The sequence below is a fragment of the Bacillus rossius genome, chromosome 3 (assembly GCF_032445375.1).
Source record: "Bacillus rossius redtenbacheri isolate Brsri chromosome 3, Brsri_v3, whole genome shotgun sequence".
Classification (NCBI taxonomy): domain Eukaryota; kingdom Metazoa; phylum Arthropoda; class Insecta; order Phasmatodea; family Bacillidae; genus Bacillus; species Bacillus rossius.
In genome coordinates, this window is record NC_086332.1 from 113,961,418 (window position 1) to 113,983,357 (window position 21,940).

The 21,940-nt window shown below is 38.6% G+C and overlaps 1 protein-coding gene across 1 annotated transcript in view; it reads left to right on the plus strand.

Annotated features, from left to right (window-relative positions):
• The window catches only part of LOC134531490 (thyrostimulin alpha-2 subunit), a 111,605-nt gene that overhangs the window by 62,513 nt on the left and 27,152 nt on the right, over positions 1–21,940 (plus strand). Inside the window, exon 2 of the mRNA XM_063367199.1 lies at positions 11,059–11,201. Within this exon, the coding sequence (XP_063223269.1) occupies positions 11,081–11,201 (121 nt within the window). The 5' untranslated portion in view covers positions 11,059–11,080. The remainder of the gene's footprint in view (positions 1–11,058; positions 11,202–21,940) is intronic.

Genomic DNA, 21,940 nt, shown 5'->3' on the forward strand with positions numbered 1-21,940 from the left:
TAACGAAATAATCTGTTTTTATTATAATATTGTTTGGACTTGAAAACAAATCTTTTATATCGTACAAATTATCAGTGCCATTATGAGGAATAACTCATTTCGTCGACGATTTTTTATGCGGTATAATAAATGTGTCTTTAATCTAGAAGCCAAAATGGAATCATTGTCGCTCACTTCAAAGTCGCATCAACCGTGCACAAATTGAAGCCAGAACGATAAAGTGCTTCTACGGATAACTAAACTAGGGCAAAAAAATTGATTATATCATTGATGAGTTCAAAATCTGATTCCTTGAACTGCACAGGATAATTCAAGTCGATACGTGCTTTTTGAACGCTATTTTTATAAGGAAAAAGCGCTAAAGCATTGTAAAGAGGCTATTCCACCTCACTTTGCAATCAGTAAAGTAAGCTCTCTTCCATGTTCCTTTTTAATTATGTTTAAGTATATCATTCTTCAAGGATGACCTTTTAAAAATAAGAGAGTAGTATGTAAATGTGTTTCCTGAAACAGAATTAATGATGTGGTTGTGGTGTCGGTGTCCTCCATCTTGGATTGTGACGTCACGGCGACCATCTTGGATGACCTTGACCTTGACCTTTGACCTTGACCTTAAATTTGATTCTCAAAACTTGCCAAAATTGGGCAAAAATTGCCCAAAATTCCTCAAAAATCGCCAAAATTTATATTTTTGTGGAAAAAAATTCCGCCAAAAAATCTCAAATAATTCCACAATTAAAAATTTCTCTTTTCGAGGGAAAAATTTACCGTTTCGAGGGAAAAATTCCCGTTTTTAGTCCTTAAAAATCCCAGCGGCTGAAAATTCCTAAAACTGGCTTAAAACTCCTAAGAGATAGCCGCTTATAAGCCATTTCTAGGAATAAGGATACCATGACCGCCATCTTGGATTATGTCGTCACCGTAGCAATTTTCGTTACGGTCGCCATCTTTAACTTTTTTATTTATTATTCGATTTTAATGAATTTTTTTTTAAAATTTATAAAAAAATTCACTTAATAAAATTAAATAAAATTTTAATAAAAAACAAACATTTACGACACGGAGCTCGGAGTCCGCGGTTCGAACCCGGTGCGGGCAAAAATAAATGGCGACTGATCCTTCCCCCGTGGTGGCTGCTGACAGACTGACCCCCGACACTTATGTCAAAGTATATATCGTCACCTAGTATGACATCATGGTCGCCATCTTGAAAATCCGTAATTCTTATGTTAGAAAATCGGGAAAAATTTTAAAAATCATTAAAAAATTATTTAATGGAATTGATTAATAAAAAATCTTAAAAACCAATGTTGCCCTTATCGTTATGGTCGCCATCTTGGATTAAATAAATGTTGCATGTTTCGATAGGTCCCGCCATCCTGGTTGAGTACGATGCCATCATTACACTTTACATTACTACCACTATATTGGATCCTAATAATGTTGCAAATATTGTTATGGTCGCCATATTTAAAATGTTTATTTATTATCAGATTTTAATGAAAAACATTCCAAAATTCATAAAATTTTTTTTACTCATTCAAGCAATGAGTGGTTCGAAACTTGGTTCAATCCCTGGTCGATACAAATCAACTTTAATTTTAAAATATACCACAAAAGTGACAGGTTCGAGAAAATAAAAAACACCGCAAGTTCTTTTTTAAAAAAAAAACAATTTTATTACACAATTTCTATCCTACTACAGGATCACTTGCGAAAGCCATCAATCTTTTAAATATTTAGCCCTGCATAGGCGTAAAATGACTAATTCTTAGCTCCAATCGGTTTATACTAGACAGAGACCAACCAGAACCTTTACAGACATAGTCCTCCTCTTCTTGACAGATTTTCTGGATACCGTTTTCAACAGTTTGCTTCACATCGTCAGAACTGTAAATTACTGCAGCCGATGTCTTGAATGCACACTTCTTCACTTTGTCATCGAACGGATATGGCTTTCCATATAAACAGTCCAACCACAAGTTATACTTCAAAGGTCCGTTTGTTGCTACGTCATCAGTAAGCTGATTGATTATATTCTGTCTGATATCGTCAAGAAAATTACAAATGTCCTTCGTCTCACTAAACGTATTTAGATAATAGTAGTCTTTCAACGTTCCACGAAATGCAGACTGCGCCAAGTAGAAGCCATTATCGTTCACTTGTAATGCTCCGAACACAGTTTTAGGTTTAGTTCCATGTTCAGACGTCATAAAGATCGGTTGATGGACATCTGTTTTTTTTGGTTGTACGCTTTCGTGTCTCCAATCTAAAGCGAGGAGTCGAAATGTCGGCAGGTAGTTCAGCAGTAGGAGCACAAACTCCACCTTTACATTTTTTCGCATGATGTCGCAAACTGTCAATTCGAGTAAACAATTTAAGGCACTCATCACAGCGAAACTTCATGCGAGAAGGATTCTTCGTGCATTTGCTCCGCTCATGTCTTCGTGCATCATGGGAAAATGCGAACGACGTATCACAGTAGCTGCAAGGATACCGTGGTGATGAAGACGATCCTTTCAGACCTGATCCAGATACAGGCGTTGCAACAGTAGAACCATTTCCAGGCATACTCTTATGCACATCGATGAATCGTTGTTGCGCCGAAACCTTTACTTTATGCTGCACAGCAGGACCTTTACATGCCTTCATGTGCGTTTTCATATTATCTTTTCTGACAAACTGCTTATGACATTTCTCACAAACAAACATTTTACGATATAGGTTCTTGGCGCATTCGCTCCTATCGTGTCGCCGAGCATTGCTGTTGTTTGAGAAAATCTTGTCGCAGTAACAGCACCGATGTTCGGTAGTTGTCAAATCAGCATCCATTGAAGTCTCCATCGAGGTCGTATCGTCGATCGTCGTGGTTTCCTGCACATCCAGCTCTGTAGTCATTAAGCTATCTTCTGCTGGTGGTATCACATCTGTTGAAATCTCCTCCAATGTTGACGTCGTCGTCGTTGATGCCAACGGGATCTGCTCCACCATTGTCGTCGCTGACGTCAAGGTTCCCGTAGACGATGGTACAACGTCCATCGAGTTCGACGTTAAAGTCGGTAAAGATACCATTGAGTTCTCAAGAACAGGTAATTACGCGACTTATGCACCAGATGAAATAATCTAGGTGATCCTTACACCGTCGACGACAGTAACAAACTGAGCGACCTGCTGTCTAGGACCGCTTATATACATGCACCGGATGGAATAATACGCAAGTCAAATGAAGAACAATTTACTAAAATACTAGAGTCAAAACAACATTGAAAATAGAAGCACCATCAACAAAAAGGAAGCACATTTGAAGCACCGACAACGAAAAGACAGCACATTTGGAAGCACCGACAGCGAAAAGGCAGCACATTTGGAAGCACCGACAACGAAAAGACAGCACATTTGGAAGCACCGTCAACGAAAAGGCAGCACATTTGGATGCACCGACAACGAAAAGGCAGCTCATTTGGAAGCACCGACAACGAAAAGGCAGCACATTTGGAAGCACCGACAACGAAAATGCAGCACATTTGGAAGAACCGACAACGAAAAGGCAGCACATTTGGAAGCACCGACAACGAAAAGGCAGCACTTTTGGAAGCACCGCCAACGAAAAAGGCAGCAGATTTTGGATGCACCATCATAAAGGCAGCACATTTTGGAAGCACCATCGAATAAGGAAGCACATTTTGGAAGCACCGTCGAATAAGGAAGCACATTTGGAAGCTCCATCAACAAAAAAGGCAAAAAGGAAGCACGAGTTGCGAGATCTAAGTCTTAATTAGAAATCAGAATACAAGAAAATAAAACTTTAAATTTTTATAATTTAAATTATTTCTTTTATTTCTTTACATTATACAAAAGCAAGTAAAACAAGCCATTATTGGTTGTAGCCAGCTTTCCTCAGTTCCTTGAGTATGAAGGATATTTCTTTGATGCACGAATAGTTTCCTGCACAAAGCAAACCATGTAGAAGTCTTAGCCGGTCAACCAATATGTTTGGATCTTTCCATGATGTGTAATCATTCTCTTCTACCACCATCTACCTTGCACGTTTATAATAAATATTATCATCTCTGGTGTCTTCCGTTTTACCACCAACCTCAGGGTAACTTTCATTTTTGAGACGGTGATCATCACAAGCTTGATCAGATTTATTTAATATATCACGTCGTTTCCATCGTTACGGTCTCAGGACACCACCACATTCTTCGATCTTGTCAGCTTTAGGTGCTTCATCATAGTCTATGTCTTTGTCAACAGCCTCAGAGTCACTGTAATAATCACCGTAGAAGGTATCGTCTTCACCCAATTTACTGTAAGAATTCGACGTTGATGATGTTGAAGTGTCTTCATCGTCTTCATGCTTCCTTTTTAGGAGTCCATCATTTCTACAAAGTAGAAAAGATCTACTTGAATTCGGCTGGAATATATTCTCACTTTTCACGTTAAGAATTCTTCCACTGTCTTCATTCTTCCATAAATCATCAACCTCCTTCAATTTAAGTTCTTTGTCGAGATCGGAAGAGTTAGGAAAATTATTGTCGTAATGTAGATCACTCTTCCTTAGTCTACTAGATTCATCGTTGTCCTCTAGCTTGTACGCAGGCTTGGCGTTACAAGTTCTGCCATGTCTTTTTAAGCTCTCTCTCCGCGTAAACGACTTGCTACATTGAACACAACTTATCATATTGCGTAGTGGATTTTTAACACAGTCATTCTTCTTGTGTTGTCTTTTATTCTTTCTCAAGATAAACTCTTCGCTGCAAAACTCACAAATATGTTCTTTCGATACAGCGTCAGATCCTAAATCGGAATTCATATTAGTTACCGAGACTAATGCCAGATGCAAACTAAGAGTTTTAAATTAATAACCATTACTTAAATACAATTTTTTAAATATTTCATCAGCTAGATTTAATTTATCTTGTGCAACGGTACTTGGTGCAACTAGTTCCGCTTTTCAACATCAGATGACGTCACGTATTGCTTTCAGGTAAATAATATTTATTTCTTTTATGCAGTATGCGGGATGCTCACAATCGATCGCATAAGAAGGATAGGTACGATAGTCTCCAAGGAGCTTCCTGCTAGTGCTTCTCAGATTTCTCACGGTCCGCCATCTTGGATTGTAATGTCACGGTGGCCATAATGGATGAGTGCGACCTTGAATTTGACCGAAACCGCAGGAATGATCGCAAACACACGGATTAACCATCAAAATATTAACAAGAATAATCGGGAGCACACGGAGAAAACCACCATAATACTGACAAAAATAATCAGAAGCACACGGAGAAAAACGGCACAAATTTCAGGGGAAAAAAATAATTTAAAAATAAAAATAAATTAACAAAAAATAAAAAATAAAATAAAAAAATACATAAAATTCTGGCTTGTAATAGAACTCTATCTTTGTTCAACAATGAGAAGTTCACAAGCTAGCAGAATATATTTATGTATTTTTTTATTTTTTGTTAATTTATTTTTATTTTAAAATTATTTTTTTCCCCTGAAATTTGTGCCGTTTTTCTCCGTGTGCTTCTGATTATTTTTGTCAGTATTATGGTGGTTTTCTCCGTGTGCTCCCGATTATTCTTGTTAATATTTTGATGGTTAATCCGTGTGTTTGCGATCATTCCTGCGGTTTCGGTCAAATTCAAGGTCGCACTCATCCATTATGGCCACCGTGACGTCACAATCCAAGATGGCGGACCATGAGAAATCTGAGAAGCACTAGCAGGAAGCTCCTTGGAGACTATCGTAGCTATCCTTCTTATGCGATCGATAGTGAGCATCCCGCATACTGCATAAAAGAAATAAATATTATTTACCTGAAAGCAATACGTGACGTCATCTGATGTTGAAAAGCGGAACTAGTTGCACTAAGTACCGTTGCATAAGATAAATTAAATCTCGCTGACGAAATATTTAAAAAATTGTATTTAAGTAATGGTTATTAATTTAAAACTCTTAGTTTGCATCTGGCATTAGTCTCGGTAACTAATATGAATTCCGATTTAGGATCTGACGCTGTATCGAAAGAACATAGGTGTGAGTTTTGCAGAAAATAGTTTATCTTGAGAAAGAATAAAAGACAACACAAGAAGAATGACTGTGTTAAAAATCCACTACGCAATATGATAAGTTGTGTTCGATGTAGCAAGTCGTTTACGCGGAGAGAGAGCTTAAAAAGACATGGCAGAACTTGTAACGCCAAGCCTGCGTACAAGCTAGAGGACAACGATGAATCTACTAGACTAAGGAAGAGTGATCTACATTACGACAATAATTTTCCTGGCTCTTCCGATCTCGACAAAGAACTTAAATTGAAGGAGGTTGATGATTTATGGAAGAATGAAGACAGTGGAAGAATTCTTAACGTGAAAAGTGAGAATATATTCCAGCCGAATTCAAGTAGATCTTTTCTACTTTGTAGAAATGATGGACTCCTAAAAAGGAAGCATGAAGACGATGAAGACACTTCAACATCATCAACGTCGAATTCTTACAGTAAATTGGGTGAAGACGATACCTTCTACGGTGATTGTTACAGTGACTCTGAGGCTGTTGACAAAGACATAGACTATGATGAAGCACCTAAAGCTGACAAGATCGAAGAATGTGGTGGTGTCCTGAGACCGTAACGATGGAAACGACGTGATATATTAAATAAATCTGATCAAGCTTGTGATGATCACCGTCTCAAAAATGAAAGCTACCCTGAGGTTGGTGGTAAAACGGAAGACACCAGAGATGATAATATTTATTATAAACGTGCAAGGAAGATGGTGGTAGAAGAGAATGATTACACATCATGGAAAGATCCAAACATATTGGTTGACCGGCTAAGACTTCTACATGGTTTGCTTTGTGCAGGAAACTATTCGTGCATCAAAGAAATATCCTTCATACTCAAGGAACTGAGGAAAGCTGGCTACATACAATAATGGCTTGTTTTACTTGCTTTTGTATAATGTAAAGAAATAAAAGAAATAATTTAAATTATAAAAATTTAAAGTTTTATTTTCTTGTATTCTGATTTCTAATTAAGACTTAGATCTCGCAACTCGTGCTTCCTTTTTGCCTTTTTTGTTGATGGAGCTTCCAAATGTGCTTCCTTATTCGATGGTGCTTCCAAAATGTGCTGCCTTTATGATGGTGCATCCAAAATCTGCTGCCTTTTTCGTTGGCGGTGCTTCCAAAAGTGCTGCCTTTTCGTTGTAAGTGCTTCCAAATGTGCTGCCTTTTCGTTGTCGGTGCTACCAAATGTGCTGCCTTTTCGTTGTCAGTGCTTCCAAATGTTCTGCCTTTTAGTTGTCGGTGCTTCCAAATGTGCTGCCTTTTCGTTGACGGTGCTTCCAAATGTGCTGCCTTTTCGTTGTCGGTGCTTCCAAATGTGCTGCCTTTTCGTTGTCGGTGTTTCCAAATGTGCTGCCTTTTCGTTGTCGGTGCTTCCAAATGTGCTGCCTTTTCGTTGACGGTACTTCCAAATGTGCTGTCTTTTCTTTGTCGGTACTTCCAAATGTGCTGTATTTTCGTTGTCGGTGCTTCCAAATGTGCTGCCTTTTCGTTGTCGGTGCTTCCAAATGTGCTGCCTTTTCGTTGTTGGTGCTTCCAAATGTGCTGCCTTTTCGTTGTCGGTGCTTCCAAATGTGCTGCCTTTTCGTTGTCGGTGCTTCCAAATGTGCTGTCTATTCGTTGTCGGTGCTTTCAAATGTGCCGCCTTTTCGTTGTCGGTGCTTCCAAATGTGCTGCCTTTTCGTTGTCGGTGCTTCTAAATGTGCTGCCTTTTCGTTGACAGTACTTCCAAATGTGCTGTCTTTTCGTTGTCGGTACTTCCAAATGTGCTGTCTTTTCGTTGTCGGTGCTTCCAAATGTGCTGCCTTTTCGTTGTCGGTGCTTCCAAATGTGCTTCCTTTTTGTTGATGGTGCTTCTATTTTTAATGTTGTTTTGACTCTAGTATTATAGTAAATTGTTGTTGATTTGACTTGCGTATTATTCCATCCGGTGCATGTATATAAGCGAGTCCTAGACAGCAGGTCGCTTAGTTTGTTACTGTCGTCGACGGTGTAAGGATCACCTAGATTATTTCATCTGGTGCATAAGTCGCGTAATTACCTATTCTTGAGAACTCAATGGTATCTTTAACGACTTTAACGTCGAACTCGATGGACGTTGTACCATCGTCTACGGGAACCTTGACGTCAGCGACGACAATGGTGGAGCAGATCCCGTTGGCAACAACGACGACGACGTCAACATTGGAGGAGATTTCAACAGATGTGATACCACCAGCAGAAGATAGCTTAATGACTACAGAGCTGGATGTGCAGGAAACCACGACGATCGACGATACGACCTCGATGGAGACTTCATTGGATGCTGATTTGACAACTAGCGAACATCGGTGCTGTTACTGCGACAAGATTTTCTCAAACAACAGCAATGCTCGGCGACACGAGAGGAGCGAATGCGCCAAGAACCTATATCGTAAAATGTTTGTTTGTGAGAAATGTCATAAGCAGTTTTCCAGAAAAGATAATATCAAAACGCACATGAAGGCATGCAAAGGTCCTGCTGTGCGGCAGAAAGTAAAGGTTTCGGTGCAACAACGATGCATCGATGTGCATAAGAGTATGCCTGGAAATGGTACTACTGTTGCAACGCCTGTATCTGGATCAGGTCTGAAAGGATCGTCTTCATCACCACGGTATCCTTGCAGCTACTGTGATACGTCGTTCGCATTTTCCCATGATGCACGAAGACATGAGCGGAGCAAATGCACGAAGAATCCTTCTCGCATGAAGTTTCGCTGTGATGAGTGCCTTAAATTGTTTACTCGAATTGACAGTTTGCGACATCATGCGAAAAAATGTAAAGGTGGAGTTTGTGCTCCTACTGCTAAACTACCTGCCGACATTTCGACTCCTCGCTTTAGATTGGAGACACGAAAGCGTACAACCAAAAAAAAACAGATGTCCATCAACCGATCGTTATGACGTCTGAACATGGAACTAAACCTAAGACTGTGTTCGGAGCATTATAAGTGATCGATAATGGCTTCTACTTGGCGCAGTCTGCATTTCGTGGAACGTTGAAAGACTACTATTATCTAAATACGTTTAGTGAGACGAAGGACACTTGTAATTTTCTTGACGATATCAGACAGAATATAATCAATCAGCTTACTGATGACGTAGCAACAAACGGACCTTTGAAGTATAACTTGTGGTTGGACTGTTTATATGGAAAGCCATATCCGTTCGATGACAAAGTGAAGAAGTATGCATTCAAGACATCTGCTGCAGTAATTTACAGTTCTGACGATGTGAAGCAAACTGTTAAAAACGGTATCCAGAAAATCTGTCAAGAAGAGGAGGACTATGTCTGTAAAGGTTCTGGTTTGTCTCTGTCTAGTATAAACCGATTGGAGCTAAGAATTAGTCATTTCACGCCTATGCAGGGCTAAATATTTAAAAGATTGATGGCTTTCGCAAGTGATCCTGTAGTAGGATAGAAATTGTGTAATAAAATTGTTTTTTTTTTTTTTAAAAGAACTTGCGGTGTTTTTTATTTTCTCGAACCTGTCACTTTTGTGGTATATTTTAAAATTAAAGTTGATTTGTATCGACCAGGGATCGTATCAAGTCTCGAACCACTCATTGCTTGATTGAGTAAATTTTTTTTGATGAATTTTGGAATGTTTTTCATTAAAATCTGATAATAAATAAATATTTTAAATATGGCGACCATAACAATATTTGCAACATTATTAGGATCTAATATGGTGGTCTTAATGTAAAGTGTAATGATAGCATCGTACTCAACCAGGATGGCAGGACGTATCGAAACATGCAACATTTATATAATCCAAGATGGCGACCATAACGATAAGTGCAACAGTGGTTTTTAAGATTTTTTATTAATCAATTCCATTAAATAATTTTTTAATGATTTTTAAAATTTTTCTCGATTTTTTATTATAAGAATTACGGATTTTCAAGATGGCGACCATGACGTCATACTAGGTGACGATATATACTTTGACATAAGTGTCGGGGGTCAGTCTGTCAGCAGCCACCACGGGGGAAGGATCAGTCGCCATTTTTTTTTGCACGCACCGGGTTCGAACCGCGGACTCAGAGCTCCGTGTCGTAAATGTTTGTTTTTTATTAAAATTTTATTTAATTTTATTAAGTGAATTTTTTTATAAATTAAAAAAAATTTCATTAAAATCGGATAATAAATAAAAAAGTTAAAGATGGCGACCGTAACGAAAATTGCAACGGTGACGACATAATCCAAAATGGCGGTCATGGTATCCTTATTTTTAGAAATGGCTTATAAGCGGCTATCTCTTAGGGGTTTTAAGCCAGTTTTAGGAATTTTCAGCCGCTGGGATTTTTAAGGTCTGAAAACGGGAATTTTTGCATCGAAACTGGAAATTTTTAATTTGTGGAATTATTTGAGATATTTTGGCGGAATTTTTTTCCACCAAAATTGAAATTTTGGCGATTTTTGAGGAATTTTGGGCAATTTTTGCCCAATTTTGGCAAGTTTTGAGGATCAAATTTAAGGTCAAGGTCAAAGGTCAAGGTCAAGGTCATCCAAGATGGCCGCCGTGACGTCACAATCCAAGATGGCGGACACCGACACCACAACCACATCCTGAATCCTGTTTCAGGAAATACATTTACATACTACTTAAGAGCCACTTAAGAAACTTTTTTTATTACGTCTTTAATATTCCGGTCATTCGTCAAATCCCGTAAATTACCTGTTTCAATATCTACTCCTGATTCAATATCTTCATCATCATCTGAATCAACATTGATTTGCACAGTGTCAGGTACTTTTTAATACAACATATCGCAAACGGCTAAATGAATGCCGTGTGCAAAACAAACTTTTTGGTCAACATTGACACGCTCTCCAACCTTCAACAGAACATTTGGACCAGCAGTTATTATTGCCACAGTGTCGGTATCTCAGGAAGGCGCGAACACAAGTGTCGTAGATGCGGATGAGTGAGTCCTGAAGGCCAACTGAACTTGTTCCAGGCGCCGAGCCACAGAGACCAGGATGCTGTCCTGTTGTCGGCTGCACTGCTGCGCTCTGGCGGTGGCGGCGACAGTGCTGCTGTGCGTGGCTGCGGCGGCGAGCAGCAGAGACGCCTGGGAGCGACCCGGCTGCCACAAAGTCGGTGAGGCCTGAGTCTTCGTGTTCCAGTTCTTACTCCAGGTCACCTCCCCGACTCAGGGGAGAGACCACCCCTCCCCCCTCCCACTCGGAGCAGCGTCGAACATGCGCGGCGCAAGTCTTCCTTACCTGCTCTCGCACTAACAGGGCTGTAGGTAAAAACAAAAAAAAAAAAGCTTTTAACCTGAAATTATTGCGGAAAAAAAACTGAATGGCCGATAGGAGTAGCTGAAAGAAAAACTGAAACATAATTTAGCCAAATTTAATGGAAACATTAAAAATCAAATGGTATATCTCACGAAGCAAAACAAATACATAGGCGTTAATTGGTAATATGGCACAGGACTAACTAATACCTTATAAATATAATATAAAATTAAACACAGCATAAAAAATTACTCTAAAAATTTCACAATTTTCATTAAAACGAACTAACAATATTTACAATGACTCTATGGGTACTTATAACATCATATGAAAAATATTAATAAATAGGCATTATATATTTTAAAAATATTTCATATCTCCAGTTGATTGCGTGTGCTTGGAACCACTTTAAAAATACGCAAAAAACAAATGCTGTAGTCTGCGGACATGTCTCGTACAGAGTTCTAAGGACTTTTCTATGTATAGTTACATTAAAAGGTAACTACACCAAGTAGATACATTTAATTTTACAGCAGCCACACTCCAGTTAATTTGTAGACTTGCGATGTTTGAAATACCAGTGCACCGAGTCAAGAAGGGGAGTTAGATACAACAGTAAATTTCACGAAGTTTAACAGATGTTTGATTTCCTACGGCAGGGCGTCTGTCATTATGGAAACTCACGTAAGACGAAGTTACCTCCTTACTGCGCGCAAAACCAAAATTTCGCACACAGTTTGCACGAGGTTTGGCAGGAGAAATGCCATTCACTCCAATTAATGCACAAATCTTGAAAAATACAGCCTTTCTCCCGCCACAAACACCTCGGACCTCTTGTAGCAAAAAATCCTGACGGCACAGGTTTACAAACGTAATGTGTGGCATCACGTAATCACGTAACACACTCGCGTGTCCCCGGCAAACACGCGGAGCGCCGCACGTCGACCCGCGCGCACAAACTGTCAACAGCTGTGCGCCAACGGCCATAGGGTCATTTCTTTCTTGTTCGAAGTCTTTTATTTTCATCCAGTAGTATACGAATGGGGCTCCGGGGACTGGGTTCTAGGTGTGGTTTGTGGCGGTTTCTGCTGCCTTGGAAGCCACATCTTCGATGACGTCACTGTGGCCATCTTGAATGACCTTGACCTATGACTATGACCTGAAACTTTGACCTTGACATTAGTGGCCATCTTGGATCCACCATCTATAAATCGTGCGCCCACTCACTCTTGATGAAATTTTCGTCACAACCGCCATATTGATTTTTTTCTGTTCTACTGGAGGACGCCATCTTGGATACCGCCGGCTTTGTTTCTGCTGTTTGTTCCTAGAGAGCGCCAGCGTCACTCTGTCTCATCACATAAGGTCAATTTTCCATTACCTACCAGAGCTATTATGGTACTTATCGACATATTAAATTAAAATTTTTATACAAAATACATTGGAAGTGCTGTGATTCGAAACATTGCCGCTCTGATCTTTAGGTTGAAAAACATACGCCTTTAACCGCACGACCATCGAGACAGTTACCAGACTGAGAATTAAATAAGGTTTATATAAAAATAACATGCATATTCGAACTTGTAAGTTTTTTTTTTAATTTAAAGCTATAATAGTATCACCTGTTCGAGACAGAACCGCATCCTTGTACTAAGACGTAACTGTTGCAATTATCGTTACAGCCATCATCTTGAAAGTCCGTAATTTCAATGCTAGAAATTACTAAAAAAATCCCCAAAAAAATTATATAATCGCCTACTTCAAATGTTTAGTTGTTTAAACGATTTCGGTCCTCAGTTCGATTTCCGGCGAGAGTAAACCAGTAATTTATTAATGTATTAAAAAAATTATCAATAAAAAGTAAAAAAATATCTTGAAACAACCAAACATTTTCAATTATGTCACTACTGTATCAATTATCGTTATGGACGCCATCTTGAACATCTTTATTTATTATCCGATTTTAATGAAATAAAGTTCAAAATTCATCAAAAAATTAACTTATTAGAATACTGTTTTTTATATCGATTCCCGTCCTTGGTTCGTAACCGCTAACAGCAAAAAATGAAAAAAAAAACGACAGATCCTACCTCCACGGAAGCCACCTAGACTGACCTCTCACCACCAATACCAAGGTATATATCGTCAACTGGTATGACATCATGTCCGCCACCTTGTCTTCGTCCACTGGAGGCCGCCATCTTGTTTTCGTCTGCTATAGTGTGCTGACGACATTTTAGTAATATATTTCTGTTCACCATACCTTTGACCTTGACCTTGGCGGCCATCTTGGATCCGCCATCTTGGATGTCTTCATCGCCGCCACATTGAACTTTGAAATTGTACTTGAAATTTGACCTTGACCTTGATATTTTACCTTGAACATAAAATTTGATAATGACCTTGGTTTTTGACCATGAACTTGAACTTTGACCTTGGCCTTGAAATTTGACATTGACCTTGTAATTTAACTTTGACTTTAAAATTTGACCTTAACCTTAAAATTTGACCATGACCTTGAAATTTGACCTTGAAAATAAACCTTGACCTTGAACTTTAACCTTGGCCTTCAAATTTTACCTTGACCTTGAAATCTAACTTTGACCTTGAATTTGACTTTGATATTGACGACCATTATTGGTCCGAAATCTTGTTTTCAGTACATGCTACCAGTAGCTACCACCTGCTAGAGGACATTGCCACCATCTTGATTTCGTCTGCTGGAGGACACCATATTGTGTGTGTACGCGTCTTATAGATTGCATTACTATCATACTTGTTTAAGTTTTACCCGCTGGATTGCAGTAATCATTTATTGTTACTGATGTGTCCGTCATCTGGATACTTGGGCGCCATCTGGGAATCGTGTAATTATTTAGCTAGAGATTCGGGACAAATCCAAAATTCATCAAAAATTCACCCATTAAAATAATGATTGATTCGAAACTTGGTTCGATCCCTGGTCGATATAGAACTAATTGAATATAACATAAATTTAGCAAAATAGTTGTAGGTTCGAGAAATAAAACACAGCAATTTCTCTTACAAACATAATATTTATTACTTAATTTCTATTCTACTATAGGATCACCCTACGAAGGTTAGCAATCTTATATACATTTAGGTCTACATACCTGTGAAATGACTAATTCTTAGCTCCAGACAAAGACCAGCCAGAACGTTTACTGACATAGTCCTCCACTTTTTGACAGAGTTTCTGGACACCATGTTTAACATTCTGCTTCACGACGTCAGAACTGTAAATTAATGCAGCCGATGTCTTGAATGCACACTTCTTCACTTTGTCATCAAACATATATGCATTTCCATATATAGATTTAAGCCACATGTTATATTTTTTAAGGAATGTTTGTTGCTACATCATCAGTAAGCTGATTTATAATATTCTGCCTAATACCGCCAAGAAAAATAAAAATGACTTTGGCTCCAAATGCTTCAACAGCTCCATTGCTCCAAAGCTCCAACAGCTCCATAGCTCCAACATCTCCAAATTTCCAATAGTCATTGGCTCCATCAGTCTATGACTCCAACAGTCTTTTGGCTCCAAAGCTCCAAAACACCAACAGCTTTAAATCTCCAAAGCTCCAACACCTCCAAATGCTCCAAAGCTCCAAAAGCTCTAAATCTCCAAATGCTCCAACAGCTCCAAAGCTTCAAATGATCCAACAGCTATCAAGCTCCAAATGCTTCAACAGCTCCAAATGCTCCAAAAGCTTTAATACTCCAACAGCTCCAAATGCTCCAAAGCTCCAACAGCTCCAAATGCTCCAAAGTTCCAAAATCTCCAATGCTCCAAAGCTCCAAAGCTCCAACAGCTCCAAAGCTCCAAAACTCCAACACGCAATGTACGCAATGTACACACAGTACGCACAGTACACACAGTAAACGGAATGAACACACAGTACACACAGTATACAACGTAAACGGATGGAAGTACCACGCAATTTTCAAACATTTGACGCACAATACACGCAATGTACACGCAATTTACGCAGTGTTCACGCAATGAATATGCAACGTTCACGTAGGTCAACCATTTAATGAAAAGGAAGCACATTTAGGCGGAAATTCTTGATAACGGAAGCGCATTTAACGAACATGAGGTGCATTCTCACGTACTTTCAACTCGGTAGGATGCGATCGCTAATGTTAATTTAGGATATAATGTCTCCAACGGTCTATGAATCCAACAGTTTTTTTTGTTCCAAAAATCATTGCCTCCAATAGTCATTGGCTCCATTAGTCTATGAATCCAACAGTCGTTTGGCTCCATCAGTCATTTGCTTGATCAGTCTTTGGCTCCAACAATCAATGACGTCAAAAGAATTTGAATCCAAATAGTCTTAGACCTAGCGCTATTTGACTACAAAACTAGGAGTCTACGAAGATACGAGACTACAGGACTGCACATCTACATGAGTACTTGACTACGCAGGTACAAGTCTAAATGGCTCCAATTGCTGCATCTGTCTTCAGCGGAATTTTCTCTTTGACTCCAACTGCTCCAGCAGCATTATGTTATAAGGTTACAAGGCTACTTTGTTACGTAGCTACAAGTCTACGAGGCTCCAAGGCATCAAGACAACGCGACTACAACTCATAAGGTTTCGAGACGGCGAGTCTACAATGTTACGCGACTACGAGCCATGAGGTTACGAACCTACACGATTACAGGTCTACAAGTTACGAGACTGCGAGGCTTCAGGACTACGAGCTTTCAGAACACAAGGTTACGTGATTGTGTGGTAACAGGACTACGAGGCATCTAGGACACAAGTTTACGTGGCTAAGAGACTACATGACTCTTACTGACTACAATAGCACCATTCAGTGGTGAGAGTTAATTTATCTCATGCAAAATAGCCTGTTGTAAGTGGTCCCAGTTCATGTCAACAGATGACGCCACATGCTGCTTGCTGGTAAATAATAATTAGTTCTTTTACTTTCAAGGTCATGGTCAAATTCTAAGGTCAAGGTCAAATTTGAAGGTCAAGGTCAAAGTTCAAGGTCATGGTCAAATTTCAAGGTCATTATCAATTTTTAATGTCAAGGTAAAATATCAAGGTTAATGTCAAATTTCAAGTAAAAGTTAAAAGTTCAATGTGGCGGCGATAACGTCATCCAATATGGTGGATCAAAGATGGCCGCCAAGGTCAAGGTCAAAGGTATGGTGAACAGAAAATATTACTAACATGTCGCCAGCACACTCTAGCAGAAGAAAACAAGATGGTGGCCTCCAGCGGACGAAGACAAGGTTGCGGACATGATGTCATACCAGTTGACTATATATATCTTGGTATTGGTGGTGAGAGGTCAGTCTAGGATGCTTCCGTGGAGGAAGAATGTGTTGTTTTTTATTTTTTGATCTTACCGGTTTCGCACCAAGGACAGGAATTGATATAATCAATCAGTATTCAAATATGTAATTTTTTTGATGCATTTGAACTTTACTTTATTAAAATGGGATAATAAATGAAGATTTTCAATATGGCATACATAACGATAATTGATACAATGGTGACATATTTCTAAATGTTGGGTGTGCCATAAGATGTTTTTATTACTTTTTATTGATAATTTTAAAATACATTATTAAATTACTGGTTTACTCTCGCCGGAAATCGAACCGTGAACCGAAATCGTTTAAATAAGTAACCATTTGAAGTGGGCAATTTTAAAAATAATTTTTGGGATTTTCCGGAATTTCTCGCATTGAAATTATGGATTTTCAAGATGGCGGTCTTAACGAATCGTTCAACTTTTTTTTAAGATATTTTATTAAATTTTAATTTTTTATTTTATAAATATTAAACCTTTTCTTCATTAAAATCGGATAACAAATAAATATTTCCAAGATGGCAGACATGACGTCATACTTGCTGACGATATATATATACACCTGAAATAAGTGGTGGGAGGTCATTCTGCCAGCGGCTTCCATGGAGGAAGGATCTGTCGTCATAATTTTTTTTGCCCTCACCGGGTTTGAACCGAGGACTCCAATCTTTATGACGTAAGAGTACATTTTTTATATTTTTTAAGAATAATTTTTATTAAATTTTTATTATTAATTCATTAATTATTTTTTTTATAAATTTTAAAATTTTCCCCGATTTTCTAACTTTAAAATTACAGATTTTCAAGATGGTGGCCGTAACGGAAATTGCAACGATGACTTCATAATCCAAGATGGCGGTCATAATCCTAGATGACATCAGATGCTAATCGGAGGCATTAGACATGGATGCTTAAGCCTCTTTTAGGAATTTGTGTTCTTTCAAAGGCAAAAAGTATTTTGAGGTTTTCGAAATCCTAAATTTTGAATTGTGGAATTTTTTGAGATTTATTTAGCGGGATTTTTTTTTCCAAAAAATGAACATTTTGGCAATTTTTGGCTATATTTTGGCTAATTTTGAAGGTAAAAGGTCAAGGTCAAAGTTCAAGGTCAAGGTCATCCAAGATGACTGCCGTGACGTCACAATCCAAGATGGCGGGTGGCACCACAGGCACCACACCCTGAACCCTGTGCCTGGAGCCCCATTTACATACTACTGGCTGACAAACGGTATTCAACCTCACTGCCACACTCACATAACTAATATATAGTCGTAGGGGCGGGCAACATAGCACAATGCTGTAGCAACATATGCGAGACTTTACTGAGAATTTTTTTGCACAATTTGCGATTCAGTTATATTAAGTTCAAGCACTTCCGCATAAGCTGTAACGGAATTGATTAGAGAATCTAGGGACTAATTTGGTTTCTGAAACTGTTTAATAAGATCGTGAATGCATGCGTCCATGATGCGAGCGGGATAAGCAAAATGCAGGACCTGTGATGTAAACACCGCGTTGATAAGAAAATTTACAATAATCTCGGTAAGCATTTGCACATACATTCCTCCGCACTTACTTAAAAGAGCCCTTAAAAACTCAGACTCACTTACAAGTTTCAGTTCACTAATAAGGTTTGATCCTAAAAAGGAACCTAATATTGATATAGGATCGACGCTATCAAGTGTGGCATCTCTTGATGGACTGACAGCTATGTTTTAACCTTTTGGTCGGCATCCTCCACCAGTCCTCCCATATGTGCGCCCTTGAAGGGTAGATTGGGAGTGGCTTACAGATTAATTTTTTTTAAATTCCAGAACAAGTAAAATTACGACAGAGCTGTCAAGGGATTACTCCCCCCTTTGATCTGGAAGGTGTTAGAGCCCCAGATTGAACGATGTCATCACCTCAGCCCCCTGCCTCACTCAGCTGCCTAGACAGTTGGCTGTGTCAGTTTCCCTTAGACTTTATCAGCACTGCTGGCGCCTACCCCGATCTCCCACATCACACTGGGACCCCTCAAAACACCCAGTGAACCCGTGGTCCAGTGGAGGCCTATCCAACCTCTGTTAGCTGTCCAGGCTAGCACCGGAGCTGTGTCGACGCTCACAACGTCGACTCCGCATCAGGCTAGGGAACCCTTGGAGTCTGCTCCAAGCGATCGGAGCATCACTACCAAGTACGAGTCCTACCCAATCAGAATCCTGGGCCTTGGAGAAAACCTCAGCGGGACACCATTCAAACATGATGGATTCTTCCCGTACTACTACCAACTTGGTGTCTATACGACATAAGACCGTTCACCAACTGGCTGACCGACCACCACTCTTCAGAATCACTCCACTGGATGTCCTCGTCTCCTCGGACTACTCTCCGACCTGCCGTACCTCGGCCCAACGGATTTACAGCCGATTAAGGTTCGGACGTGCCTCGACTCATCCGGCGGCGACCGCAGAAAGCCCTGGCTAGACCTTACAGTCCAGCCGTGCGTGGGCTGGAGGGCTCGGTGTTACCTCGGCACCTCCCCAGACCACTGGACTAGAGGAACGTATCGCACCTAGCCAAGCAGTTTACAGCTTTTGTTTTTAAGCTGGGTGCCCCCGAACACGCCGGCGCCATTCTCGGTCGTTTCCATTACCATAGGCCTGATCCATTCACTATGGGCCCCTTGGAACCAAGACACCGAGGCTGGGCAGTCGAACCCCCCAGAAAGGTTTCAATCGCATCTGCTGTTGCCCGCAGATTCAGCCAATCCACCATTTCTGGTCCCATACATGCAATTGAGGATGCACTGCGGCAGGGTTACGCCTGGCATGGTCCTCTTCAGTTAAGGCGAGGCTTTGACTAGAAGTTGAGGTTACCCATCCCAACATGGTCACCACGATTCGCCTCCAACAGCGGTGCCCACGTGGTAAAGTAATGAATGGCTTTATAAAATTATTGAAGTGATTTCAAATGTGCTTAAATTTTTCAGTAATTTTACGAATAAGTTAATGGTTGCATGTTATCTGCAGGCCAAAACCTTTAGTACCCTTGAGAGCACTCAAATATGCAACTTACCCACAAACGACAAGCAAAATCTTTACGAATGACTTCAAGTGTCAGACCAAGCAATTTACAGCTTGCATCCTCCGCTCAACATTGATGACGAATACCAACCTTTTTGTAGTTATATTAAAAAACTTGCTTGAATTTCAATAGGACTATTTTTTTTCTTCCAGGATTTGAAAAGTATATTCCGAAAATACTTCTCATAGCAAATACTACTAGTCATCTATATATAGAGACAGGATTCATTGTGCATTGGTATAACACAGAAATAAAATATAAATAACAGAAAAATAAAACTAATATAAGTAACACAAAAATGCAAATTGATAATGCTGAAATTGATGTTAAATCATGAAATTAACTAAGTTCAAACAAAATAATTTAATATAACTAATAGTTTAGCTAAATATTTAAGGAATGTTCTCCTTACATCAAAATTAATTTTGATTAAGAAAAATGTGTGGGTAAAATAAAATAACTTAAGAAAATTCAAAACTGTACCATTTCTGACCAAAATAAATTAGGCTATCTAATCTAATCAACATAAAAAAATTATATCTTGTCTTTACTTTCAAACTTCCTCTGAAATATTAACAGCCGAAGAAAATGCCACTTACAGTAATAACAGTGAGAAAAGTTCAGTTGGATATTTTTTGTTATTGTCATGAGAAATTGAAAATTGAAACAATTATTTCTTTTAGAAATGCAAAACAACAGAAATGACTTGTTATTTGAAACAAAAAAGGCATAACAATATATAGACAATTTCTTATCCCTATAATGGTCACTGAATGAAGTTGCAGAAATGTAGCCTACGTACATAAATGACTTCTAGCATTTTAATTAATCTATATTATTTTCATCATAGAGGCAGGTAACCATTAATGATTATTTTATATAACATAACATACGAGACAGATGGTTAGAAGTATTCGCAGATTAGATCTTGCGAATAGCAACACACAAAGGGACGACACATTTTCACGCGGATGCACAACACACAACGTTTCGGTAAGTTTAACCCAACTTTTTAGTAATTAGTAGCCCAGCAGCCTTTGAATGATTATTTTATATGTGTAATTATTTAAAAAATGAGTCATGTGAAGTTTTATGGAATGTAGAGCAAAAAATGTTCACTACACTTCTCTAAAACTATCCATGCTGAAATGGTAAATTCACAACTTCAGTGCTCCATCCCCCTTAAAATCAGTTAAACAAAAACATAATCTGCTAGGAAAATATGTATGGTTAAGTTAGCCCTTTAAAGTTAATAATAATTTTGGCAGGAAAAGGAAAACATTTCACCACTTTTATTTTATGTAAAGATCAAATTTGTTTACATTTCGTTTGAGATTGTTTATAATCCAAGTTTGCGTAAACCCATGGCCATTAGTCTAACATCATCGGTGTGTACTTCAACCTTCTCAGAAGAGGCACCAATGCACGATACAGGTTTCTGGAAAAAAATAATAATAACTGTTACATATAAATACTCTAGTTTGAAGAATCTCTGTCTCATAAGTAGTGTTGTATTTTTGTATTGTATTTTTAATTATAAATAAATAAGAAAAGGAATGTTACCTGTAACCTACAAACATTAATGTCATGCTTACAAGTATGAACAACTGTATATGGACTTGTCGGAACCCAACTCCCCTCTTTCCCCTCCCCCCCCCCCAAAAAATATAAATAATACAGCCATAAAGTATATAATTACTAAATAATTTACTTATTTTTCAAATAAAGAATTATGCATATCATTGATAGCCATATAAAATAAGTAATAATTAATAATTAAGAATGGAAAGGGTATGTCCTTTTTAAAACATTTATTCTACAATGTTGCTGATTGCTCAGTTACTTTTAGACCTCTGAATAAGTACTTTACATCTTTATTCCTCCTTACAAATGCAGACAATTCACAATGGCATTTCCTAGTATTGTTCATGTATTCGGAATTAAGTGGAACTATTTTGTAGTTTTTATACTAGTTTGATAATGCCAACAAAACACACATGTGTATGCTGAGCCAACATGCAAGAAGAAAACCATGTTTGGTGAAGTCCTTTTTCTGGAAAATTTCATAATGTGAACAATTTGAGTCTTGCATTTTTTAATCACATTTATAATTTAGTCTTATAGATGTATTTCAATAAAAATTGAATGTACTTCATAAACATAACATGCTTA